Source organism: Xenopus tropicalis, chromosome 3 (assembly GCF_000004195.4).
Source record: "Xenopus tropicalis strain Nigerian chromosome 3, UCB_Xtro_10.0, whole genome shotgun sequence".
NCBI classification, from domain to species: Eukaryota; Metazoa; Chordata; class Amphibia; order Anura; family Pipidae; genus Xenopus; species Xenopus tropicalis.
The window spans coordinates 75,621,617-75,634,706 of NC_030679.2; the positions used below are offsets into that span (position 1 = coordinate 75,621,617).

The following is a 13,090-nucleotide window of genomic DNA, read 5'->3' on the forward strand; positions in this document are numbered from 1 at the left end:
AGATTTCAGTAATAAATTTCAAATTTCTGAAAAACTATATTATCTCCAAATATCTCATTGGCTTAAACACCATAACCATTTAGGCTTCTTATTAACTTATAATTCTCTACTTATTACTGCTTTAGATAATCTTATGGTTTCTCAATCCCGTAATAAAATCAGGATTATACAAACTTCAATATGGAGCAACCCAATCCTCAAACCTCATCCAATGGATTTGATTGCAAAAAAATGGTCCACCTATCTTCATACGGAAATTTCCCCAGAAATTTTAACCAACGGTATAAAGCGCTTTGATAAACTTATACATACAGAAGTCTGGAGAGAACAAAATTATAGATTTATACACCTGGCTTATAAAGGTTTCAACTTTGTCTCAAAAAATAAAAATTTCATCAATAATTGTCCCAAATGTAATACACCGCTTCCAAATTCAATTAATTTACTATGGAATTGTCCTCATATAAAAAATTTTTGGAAAGACATTGAGAATCATCTAAATTCTCCATTAGATTCTAAATATAACCTGACGCCAAAATCTGCTTTATTTTTCTCAGAAGATCCAACACCATTATCTACTCTATTTCAACCTAAATTTGGGAACACTTCTTATTCTATAAATTATTTAAATCTTATTCTAGTAGCTGCAAAGAGGATTATCTTTAAGAAATGGATAGATCCGAATCCCCCTTTTATAACGGAAGTTATAATGGAGCTAAAAGTACTTTGTACAAATGAAGCCATAGCTTTCAAATTTGGTAGCACAAAAAATTGTACAAGATACTTGTCTAAATGGAGACTGTTCATAAATACCCTTCCTCCCAATGATAGATCGCAATTGGACTCAATACTTTACTTACCATAGTTCCATGATTGCTCTTGTACTTTTTACTAGCCTTTGAAATTGTTACAAGCAGAAATGTTATTTGTATCTAATGAATAATAAAATAAAAATAATAAAAAAAAAGTGAGTTCAAACTTTCACCCATTGATAAATACTGCTGTCATCATTCTATTAGTGCCTTGGAATAAAAAGTATATCAGGACTACATAGCTAGTCAGCTTGAATCTGCAAACTAAAAATGCTTTTGCAGGACAGGTCACATTATATATAAAAGGACCAAGTGTATGTATTGGTCTCAGATGTCATGTGATATTGCACTGGGTTTTTATGATTTTATGATCAGGTCTGTACCTGCATCTAAATATTTCTGTTTAAAAGGGACGGTCACCTTAAAATTAATTTTTAGTATGTTGTTTACAGTAGACCAATGCAGTCTGCTTTCAGAAAATTGTCTAAATATCATTATTTACATTAAATGGTCATATTTAAGTTAAATTTATATATATATATATATATATATATATATATATATATCTGTGCGTGTTTAACTTTTTGTTTGTTTTACAGCACACCAACTGGTTAGTTTATGCTGTACTGAGTCAGAGAGAGGATGATCAGTCATCAACCATTATCACCAGTGTTACTCTGGTTCTAAATCCGGTAAGTGAATTTTAAAATGAATCTCCCCGTTTGCAACTTAAAAACACAACAATGAAAGTTTGCTACTTTTACTTTGTTTTTTTTTTAATGGGCTTTATATCATATATACCTGTAATAAGGCTTATATAGATATATATATATATATATATATATATATATATAAGCCTCATTCTCCTATTATTCTAGGGCAGTGCTGTCCAACTTCTGTTGTACCGAGGGCCGCAATTTTTCCGACCTACGTGGTGGAGGGCCGATAATGGAAGCCAGTTTTGACCACTCCCATTTTTGAAACCACACCCACTTGAAACCACACCCATGTTATCACATGACCATACCCATATTAATGGTTGTAGTACAGCAAAAACCTGCCATACTCTGCCTGCCCTACCCTGCCTGTGTGTGCCATACTCTGCCTTCCCTACCCTGCCTGTGTGTGCCATACTCTGCCTTCCCTGCCCTGCCTGTGTGTGCCATACTCTGCCTTCCCTACCCTGCCTGTGTGCCATACTTTCCCTGTGTTTGCCATTCTTGGCTGGTTTGTGCCATACTTGGCCTGTGTGTGCCATACTCTGCCTTCCCTACCCTGCCTGTGTGTGCCATACTCTGCTTGCCCTATGATGCCTGTGTGTATAGCACACAGGCAGCCTACAGTGACACAATGCTGGCACGGCTCCTACAGTCTGCACAATAACTATATATTAAAAAAAATTTTAATTGAAGTACCACCTCAGTATGTCTATGTCAGTATATGTTCTTTTTGTAGTGTGCAGGGATTAGTTGTGGGTTTCTACTGCTCCTGAGGTGTGAACAGGGGAACAATATGGGTGATTACAGCCTGAGCCTGAGGTGTGAACACTGCAGGGGGTGAACAATGCAGAGATTAAAAGGTGTGAACAACACAGGGGATTACATATTTAAACAATACAGCCTGATTACAGCCTGAATCTGAGGTGAGAACCATGCAGGGGGGCCAGTTAATCACAGTACTGATACCATTTAAAGCTTACACAAGAGTAAACTATCAAAGCAGCCAGACAGGTGGGGGGCCACACAGAGGGGGGTGCGGCCCGCGGGCCGCCAGTTGGACAGCACTGTTCTAGGGTATTACCAAACCTAACAAACAGACTGCTTATAATTTAGATAAAAAAGAGTTCTAGCTGTTAAGATAGCTTTTGCAGGAAATCTGAGGCATACAGTATGATATTAGGACTATTTTGTTTATAATTATAATCAACTTATATTTGACACTGAAGAGCTAATGCAGTTTAACAAAGGACAGGTTGGGACCTATTATACAGAATGCTCTGGACCTGGGGTTTTCCGAATAAGGGATACTTCTGTAATGTGGCTCTCTACACCTTAAGGGCCATGACAGATGGGGAGATTAGTTGCCGCATGACAAATCTCCCTTGTTGCGGGCGACTAATCTCCCCGAAATGCCACCCCACCGGCTAGAATGTAAATCGCCGGTGGGATGGCATACGCAGCACAGCGATTTGCCGAAATCACCGAAGTTGCCTTGAAACGTCGGCAATTTCGGCGACACGTATGCCATCCCACCAGCGATTTACATTCTAGCCAGTGGGATGGCATTTTGGGGAGATAAGTCGCCCGTGACAGACTCATCTTCCCGTCTGTCATGGCCCTAAGTCTGCTAAAAATTAATTTAAAAATTAATTATACCCAATAGGAGTGTTTTGCCTCCAATAAGGATTAATTATATTTTAATTGTCAAGTACAATCTACTGTTTTATTATTACAGAGACAAAGAAAATCATTTGTAAAATTTTATTTGATTATAATGGAATCTATAGAAGATGGCATCCTGTAATTTGAAGCTAACGGATTTCTTTATAACGGATCGCATATCTGCTATTTCTTATTACTGTATAGCATTAATAGCAGTAAATAGTGTATTTAATTGTTTTACTTATTGTCTACTATTTTCACATAAAACATTAGTGTAGAAATATTAAGTGCTACCGTTATATTACACACAAACACAAATATAATCATTTTAGAATATTTTTATTTCAGGGAAATCAGGAAAGTAAATTCAAATGCAGCAGTGATGGAGTCGTTGAGTATGAAAAAATTACGAATCAAAATTTCTTTCAATCAGGTATCAAAAAAAGTATTTTTTTAAATTAATGTATTAAATGTATATGTAACTTTTCAGTGTCATTAACTTAAATGTACTTTCTTTTTAGATCAATTAGGATTTTACAGGTCTGGCTCATCCATCTTAGTGCAAACAAATTTAAATGTAAATATGCTGATACAGACTGGGAAAACAATGCAGTTTTACATCTCTGTTCCAAGCACTGGATATCAGGATACAAAAGGTACAAAAGTTAATTTGTATTTAAATATAGAAATGTATGATCAAATATTTATTCTTGCTTGTTAAAGCTCTAGAATAAATATACCAATGCTAATAACCAAACTAATATTTCTACCTAAAGTAAACAAGTAGTGTGCATAGTCAAATTAGCTTAATTGAAAAAAATAAGGAACAGACACCTAACATTAGCATAACAGGCATAATATAAATGGGACACCTCAAGAGTTAATCAGTTGGTGGAGGAGTGCATTTCATTGTTTTTTATAGTAACTACACTTTTTGATGTTCTTTTTTTTATAAATTAACCATTTTTCTGCCAACAACATATGGCATACGTTATGGCAGAAAAAGGCTTTATCTGCCAACGACATGTCTCATACGTCGTTGGCAGATAAAGGATACTCTCTGCGTCAGCGGCATGTGTTTCTAGTGATGACAGCCCCCTGGGTAACGAGCCAGGGGGACTGTCATGTCGGTCCTGTGATGCGATCGTCCCAGGATTGACCTAGAAGCAGCAGACACGATCGTATGGCATCTGCTACTTGTTCCTGCTTCCCCCCAGTGTTGCCACCCACTGACCAGGACTGCAGCATGGAGGACAGAGCAGCTATCCATGCTTCAGGACAGGTAAGGCTGATTTTTTTTTTGCTCTTATACACTTACACACACACGTACACACACTTACATACATTTATACACACTTACAGCACACAATTTAGCAATTTTTTTTCATTTTGCACACTTATATACACTTTTATACACTCATATACACACTTACACATTGTCACACACCTTTTAAATATGTACACACACATGTATACACAAAACATTTTTTTTGTTCATTTTACCACTTTGTTTTTAGTTTCTTTTTCCTAAAAACTGTTTATTTTGACAGTGTGACTATTGGATCAGATATTCTGACCACTAATTTTTTTTCACTGATTTGCACAATTTTTTTGGTTTTATTGCATTTTCTGGGGGTCTCTGTATAGTTAGGGGGTGTTACGGCACATAATACACTGTCAGGGGGCTCTGTGTGCAAAAGCTGAGTTGGCAGGCGAGAAATCCATATGCACTATTTTTATTTTGGGGTCAATACATACCACAGACTTTGGTATATCTATGCATATTGGGCATCAAACTGCTTAGTAGACCTTAGGTGTTCCTATTTGGGGTGATTTGCCTTTATCTGATCTTTATCAAGAAATTGTGAGAGATAAATGTGGCAAATTGCAACATTTTTAGGCAATTTTCTGAAATGTCATAAAAATCTGCATACTTAGGAAAGCTTTATGGCTTGGTACTTTGGAGTAAAAATAAATGTGTACTCATTATAGATTGGGGGAAATGTGTACTTTCCAAAAATATATGGTTCTCTGGGGTGAGTGTACTTTTTTGTAGCATTATCCCACATAAAGGATGTAAATGTGTTGATTTTGCAGGAGCTGAAATGATAGATCATATGGGGGTATGTTTCCATTGGGGCCCCTACGTGCCACATATTTAGGTAAACCTATATATATATTTGGTATCAAACTGATCAGCGGACCCCTGGCGTTCAAATTTAGGCTTTTTTATCTTGCCACCTAACGCTATGTGGGAGATAAGATGCTGCAAAGTGGAAGCTTTGAGGGGATTTTTGGAAATGTCATCAAAATTGCTAACTTTAGAAAAGCTCTACGGCTTGGTACTTTGGAGTAGAAAGACACCCATTTTAGATTCCAGCAATGTATGACTTTCTGGGGTGAGCGTACTTTTTACTAGCTTTATCCCACATAAATGATGTAAATGTGTTGATTTTGCTGGAGCTGAGATGACAGAATTGCTAGATCATATGGGGTTATGTTCGCATTGGGGCCTCTACGTGCCACATACTTAGGTAAATCTATACATATTGGGCATCAAACTGTTCAGTGGACCCCTGGCATTCATATATAGGGTGTTTTATTTGGTTACTTTATGACCTGTAGGAGATAACATACTATAGACTGGAAGCTTTAAAGTGAATTTTTAAAAATTTCACAAATTTTGATAAAAACTAGTGATGAGCGAATCTGTTCAATTTTGCTTCGCCAAAAAATTCGCAAATCTTTCAAAAGATCCGCGAAACGGCAAAAAATGTGCGAAATGGCGAAAATGTTGTGCGCCAAAAAAAATTGTCGCCCATGACTATTCTATTGTCACCTGCGGCTATTATTTTGTCGCCTGCGGCTATTATTTTGGCGCATGGCTATTCTTTTGACGCTCGCGGCTATTATTTTGTCACGCGGCTATTCTTTTGATGCCCACGACTATTCTTTTTTGACGCTGGAGACAATTTTTGGATGTGCGGCGAATTTTTCCGCTGCAAATTTTTCATCCATTTCGTGAAACAATCCGCCAATGGTGAAACACGGAAATCTGCCGCGAATTCATGCCTGGCGAAACATTTTGCCCATGACTAATAAAAACTAATAACTTTAGGAAAGCATTGCAACTTGATCGTTTGTAGTAGACAGACAGTTGTACCTATTCTGGATTAACCAGAATCTGTTCTTTCCAAAAATGTACAATTTTCTGGGATAAACCTTCTGTTAATGAATTTTTGGCTTTGAAATCTAAAATATGCAGCTTTCTGAAGCGGTGCTTTGGAAATTTGGTAGTTTACTGCTGGGAGTTTTTGACCTATACAACTGAGAAATCTCCATATATATATATAAACTATATATATTTGGTATTGGCACATTCAGCACAAATCAGCTGTATTTTTGTGCATAAAATTTTTGTTTCTAGTATGTGTGTTTTTTATTTTTAGACATTTAGAAGCTTATATCTTTTTACAGAATTGGAATTAAACAAAAATTCTATTTCATATTTTGAAAGCTTAGGTTGTCCTGAAAAAAACGATATATTGTTTTCCTGGGTAAACTAAAAGTCGTCCGAGGAAAGGCCCCTAAAGTGAAATGGTACAAAATGTTCAAAAACTGTCTGGCAATACAAGTTCCACTTTGACCAAAATGGCTGGCAGTGATAGGGTTAAACAGTTAATCTTGAAGTTAGCAATTTTGGATTTTTACCACCCTTTCCGAAGTGCATCCCAAGGCAAGATTGTTATCTTGCCTCATGACACAACAGCACCTGCTTAATGCAATGCAAACAAAGCTCTTTGTTCCTGTTAGGTGGAGTAAATTGTCTTGTGACTCTATGAGCAATCAGAGATAGAAGTTTTAATACGTCAATATGTTTTAATAATCTTGCATAATTTCATAACACATATCTATTAATTTATGCTTGAAACTACATAAACCATATATTATTGTCTTTTTAAGGACTTTGTGGAAGTTTTAATAGTAAAGCAGAAGATGATTTTCAAACAGATCAGCATATGACGGAGTCTTCACCAGAAACATTTGCTGTGTTTTGGAGGTTGTCGACTTGTCTTAATCCAGTTTCTCCTACTTGTATTGACCTGAAGAAAGGTAACTACTAACAAAGCATGATATTATATATAGACACTAGTGATGAGCGAATTTTTTCACATGAAGCATGAAAAATTTGTCGCTCCTCAAAAAAAGTTGTGGTCGCTTCAAAATGGACACAAGAAAAAGTCACACAAATGCAGTTCTTGGATTTTTCCCTTTTCACAAATTTTCTTGATGTTTAGCAAATTTTTCGATAGAAACAGGACAGAGTTGCTCATCACTTATAGACACTAAATTAGGACTAATAAGAACTATCTAGTTACTTTTGCCATAAGACTTTATCATTGGCAGATGAGGAAATGTATGCTTTCTTCAAACCTTTGAAAAGTATTGAGGTAGCCTGCCCTGCCGTGTACTTTAATACATACAGGCTATGCATTTAAGTATTCTTTCCCTTTATTTTCTGTATTCTGTAGGCAAGGGGTCCCTAAGGGATAGGTTTATCACCATTCAAATATGCGCTCCAAGTTTCTTTTTGCAAAAATCAAAAATTCAAATTGTAGTTTCCAATACTCATGTTTTTGAGGTTTATTTAATACAAAAAGCTCAAAAGCGTGAATTAATAATTTAGCATCTAAAACTGACGAGTAGAAGTAGAAGTCAATGGTTTCAAAATTCAAGCTATTTTTCAATGCACATTTTTGAGATTTGAAATTTGTTAGACATTGAAATGAAAGGGAAGAATATGATTTTACTGCATTCACATTGTTTATTCCTGTTTTATTGAGATTTCAAGTATTTCATTTTTTCTTAAACAAGTGCACATTTGAGGACAGCATTAAGTTTGCCAAAGTATGTTACGCAGTTAAACAATTTCTAAGTAGTGTCCATAATCCTTAAGTGGGAACAACCATTTCGTGTTAATAAGGTTTTAGGACTTAAGGCATTATTAAGGCATAGTTAGTCCCTTGTATAGCTATCCATGATCCAGGATATTAAAGAGCTCTGCTTCTGAGCTCCACTCCTCAGCCCCAATCCACTTCATCTGAGTAACCTATACAGATTGGAAGGGTGCATCTCTCTGGACAAGAGAAACTTTGGAGGTGTTCTTCTGGCCTGTACTGTGAAGGGGAGGCTTATTTAGTTAATAACTGCCTCAGATGCAGGGATGCCAATGCTTCAGTAAAATTGGGAAATCTTATCTGGGTGGCATTGAATTTTCTCCACAAAAGGACTCTCATAGATTCCTCCTTTCACTGCAGTTTCAGCTGGCTTCCAGAATTTTCTCACAAGGCTTTCTTGATTCTGGAGCTGTGTGGAATTTTTTTATGGATTCTGTCTTTGCCAAGCATTACCCTTTTCCCAGTGTTTTTACTCCCTTGCAGGTTTTGATGTCAGAGATCATCTCTGACACAACAGGTAAATTACCTCTGAAAGTGGGGTCTATGCATAAAGAGAAAGTGCCTTTCCTCATTATTAATTGCCCTTCTGCTCCAGGGGTATTGACTTTACCTTAGTTTCATTTACATATCCCTCTCATTGATTGGTCCACCTGCCAAATCTCCTGTTGGAGTTCCTACTGTCTCAGTAATTGTCTGCCTTCTAACTGTATTCTTTGGTTACCTGTTGCCTCTGTTGGTCTTCAAGCCCTGCCCTCTGCATATAAAGACTACTCAGATGTTACATAGTTACATAGTTACATAGGGTTGAAAAAAAAGACCATAGTCCATCAAGTTCAACCCATCCAAGTAAACCCAGCACACACAACCTATACTTACCAATCTATACACTCAAATACATAAACTATATATACAACCACTAATACTAACTGTAGATATTAATATCACAATAGCCTTGGATATTCTGCTTGTTCAAAAACTTATCCAGGCCCCTCTTGAAGGCATTAACAGAATCTGCCATTACAACATCTCTAGGAAGGGCATTCCACAGCCTCACTGCCCTCACCGTGAAAAACCACCTATGCTGCTTCAAATGGAAGTTCCGTTCCTCTAATCTAAAGGGGTGGCCTCTGGTGCATTGATCGTTTTTATGGGAAAAAAGAACACCCCCTATCTGCCTATAATCCCCTCTAATGTACTTGTACAGAGTAATCATGTCCCCTCACAAGCGCCTCTTTTCCAGAGAAAACAACCTCAACAGTCTAACCTCATAGCTTAAATCGTCCATCTCCTTTACCAGTTTAGTTGCACGTCTCTGCACTCTCTCCATCTCATTAATATCCTTATTAAGGACTGATGCCCAAAACTGCACCGCATACTCAAGGTGAGGCCTTACCAGGGACCTATAAAGAGGCAAAATTATGTTTCCATCCCTTGAGTCAATGGCCTTTTTTTTTTTTTTTCACAAGACAGCACTTTATTTGCTTTAGTAGCCACAGAGTAACACTGCCTGGAATTAGACAACTTGTTATCTACAAAAAACCCCAGATCCATTAAGGATTCCCCCAACAAACTACCATTCAGGAGATAGTTTGCGTTTATATTATTTCTACCAAAGTGCATAACTTTGTCAATATTGAACCTCATTGAACCTCATTTTCCAGTTTGCTGCCCAGTTTTCCAATTTTGTCAAATCGTTCTGCAAAGTGGAAGCATCCTGCATGGAACTTATAGTTTTGCACATTTTAGTATCATCAGCAAAAATAGAAAAAGTGCTCTCTATGCCCACATCCAGGTCATTAATAAACAAGTTAAAAAGTAAAGGACCAAGCACTGACCCCTGCAGTACTCCACTAACCACACTGGTCCAATTAGAAAATGTTCCTTTTACCACCACTCTTTGTAATCTATCCTTCAGTTCTCTATCCAATTACAAATATTATGTTCTAGGCCAATATTCCTCAATTTGATCATTAACCTTCTATGAGGTACTCTATCAAATGCTTTAGCAAAGTCCAAGTAGATGACATCAACTGCCATTCCAGCATCAAGGTTCCTGTTCACCTCCTCATAAAAGGCGACTAAATTAGTCTGGCAAGATCTGTTACGCATAAAACCATGCTGGCACAAACTTATAATATTGTGAACTGCAATGTATTCAAGTACCCTATCCCTTATTGCCCCTTCCAAAAGCTTTCCTACTACAGATGTCAGAATAACAGACCTATAGTTTTCAGGCTGAGAGCGGGATCCCTTTTTAAATAATGGCACCACATTAGCAATTTGCCAGTCTCTCTGCACCTCAACGAATCCTGAAAAATTATGTGAAGAGGCTTGGCAATCACAGCGCTCAGCTCATTTAATACCCTGGGATGAATCCCATCTGGTCCTGGACCTTTGTTTACCTTTACATGTTCAAGTCTCTTTTGAATTTCCTCCTGAGTGACCCATGCGTCAGTAGCTAAATTACTAGAAATGGGCATATTAAAAGGGAAGCCTTCATTAGCTGGCTCCTCAGTTGTATAGACAGATGAAAAATAAGAGTGCAAAATTTCTGCTTTTTCCCTGTTCTTACCCCCCCCCCGTGATAATAAGATTCCCACCCCTTCTTGCTTCATTTTTTTACTATTCACATAATTAAAAAATAATTTTGGATTCTTTTTACTCCTAGCTGCAATATCCCTTTCCATCTCTATTTTAGCTTGCCTGATAGCTTTTTTGCATGCTTTATTTGCTTCCTTGTACCTGATGAAAGTTTCTGCTGTCCCAGCTAACTTAAGTGCCTTAAAAGCACATTTTTTCTTACCAACCTCGACACTAACACTTTTATTCAGCCTTAAAGGTTTTGCTTTGCAATGCCTCTCCTTGCTTACAAGGGGAAAATACTGTTGTGTATACCTGCAAAGCAATGTTTTAAAGATGTTCCATTTTCCTTCTGTGTTTAACCCTATGAAAAGCCTTTCCCAGTTGACACATTGCAGAGATCCCCTTACACTGGCAAAGTCTGCACGTCTAAAATCCAGCGTTTGAGTTAATCCCCTATAGAGCTGTCTCTGCAGCATTATCTCAAAAGAGACCATGTTGTGATCACTGTTCCCCAAATGCTCACCCACACAAATGTTAGAGATGAGTTCAGTGCTATTAGATATCACCAGGTCCAAAACAGAGTCATTCCTAGTAGGTTCTTGAACCGCCTGAAATAAAAAGTTGTCATTTAGCATATTTACAAACCTACTAGATTTTTCTGACTTAGCCACCCCATTACTCCAGTCAATGTCCGGATAATTAAAGTCCCCCATGATAACAACTTGACCCAGTTGTGAAGCCTCCTCCATTTGCAACAATAGATGGGTCTCATTCCCCATATAGCATACACCAATGATCATTTTCTTTGTGACCTTCACCCTACTGAAATTTCTACCCAAAGAGATTCAACATTTTCATTGGTAATGTCTTTATTATATGGCTTTAAATCTGACTTTACATAAAGACAAACCCCTCCACCCTTTTTAATCTCTCTGTCCCTCCTAAAAAGTGTATAACCATTTAAATTCAAGGCCTAGTTGCATTTTTCAATCCACCAGGTCTCAGTGATACCAGTTAAATCATATTTTCAATACATGCAATAGCCTGCAGCTCCCCTAATTTACCCAACAAGCTTTGCGCATTAGCCAGCATGCAGCGGAGATTATTACTTCTCCCTCTGATGTTTACATTAGCTAATGGAGAGTTAGAGCTAAGGTGAAAATGAATCTGTTTGCCTTGTAACAATGGAAGCTCCTGATCTGATAAACTATATGCCCCCCTCACTCTTCCCCCATAACCCTTTGCTAGTCCCACTGCCCCATCTACACTAGCTTTCCCATAAAACTCTAGCTCACCCCCCCTTGTCTAGTTTAAACACTCCTCCAGCCTCTTAACCATTCTCTCCCCTAGCACAGCAGACCCCCTTCCATTGAGGTGCAATCCGTCACGGCTGTATAGATTGTACCCCAAAGAAAAGTCAGCCCAGTGCTCTAGGAACCCAAACCCTTCCTTCCTACACCAAGACTTTAGCTACGCATTTAGCTCCCTAAGCTGCCGCTGTCTCCCTAAACTTGCACGTGGCACCGGCAAAATTTTTGAAAAAATGACAAAGGAGGACCTTTGCTTAATCTTAGAGCCTAGATCCCTGAACTCACTCTCTAAGGTCCTCCACCTACCATTCATTTTGTCGTTAGTACCGATATGTACCAAGACAGCCGAGTCATGCCCAGCCCCTCCCAATAATTTGTCAACCCAATCAACCACATGCCGAACCCTGGCACCAGGAAGACAGAAAACTGTTTGGTTGAAACGATCCGCTCGACAGATTACCCTGTCCACTTTCCTAATGATCGCATCCCCTATAACCACCATCTGTTTAGGTCTGGCTCTGCTCTCCTCCCCACCACTACTAGAGAAACTGCTCTCTCGGCTGTTAGAGAGATCATCTAGAACCGCCAGTCCAGAGTTAACACTCCCATCTTCTTCACACAATCTGGCAAATCTGTTGGGATGCGCAAACCCTGGCGCAGCCTCCCTCTTCTTTTTCCCCACACTAGATTGTCTAACTGTCACCCAGCTTACTGCCCTATCATCCTTTCGTTGCTCCCCTCCCCCCATACTATCTGACCCCGCTAGCTCTTGTTCAGTAAGCAAGAGACTTTCAAGATTGTCGATTGAACACAGTTTTGCAACTTGTTCCTCTAGTGCTCTAACACAAGCCTCTAAAGTGGCAATTCGCTCACATCCACAACAGAGGTGTGCACTTTGGAACTGTTGTTCCACAACTGCATACATGTGGCAGGCTGTGCACTGTGTCAGACCTTCAATGTTACTGCCACTCATTCTCCCAGTTAAAACAGAAACAGTTAAACAGAAATAGGTAAAAGTACTTGAAATAAATGCAACTGAGTACCTT

The 13,090-nt window shown here is 38.2% G+C and overlaps 1 protein-coding gene across 1 annotated transcript in view; it reads left to right on the forward strand.

Moving 5' to 3' along the window:
• Nucleotides 1–13,090, forward strand: part of muc19 (mucin 19, oligomeric) — a 107,861-nt gene that overhangs the window by 28,449 nt on the left and 66,322 nt on the right. The window contains exons 11-14 of the mRNA XM_031898207.1: nucleotides 1,412–1,504; nucleotides 3,542–3,626; nucleotides 3,715–3,849; nucleotides 7,157–7,306. Of these exons, the coding sequence (XP_031754067.1) occupies nucleotides 1,412–1,504; nucleotides 3,542–3,626; nucleotides 3,715–3,849; nucleotides 7,157–7,306 (463 nt within the window). The remainder of the gene's footprint in view (nucleotides 1–1,411; nucleotides 1,505–3,541; nucleotides 3,627–3,714; nucleotides 3,850–7,156; nucleotides 7,307–13,090) is intronic.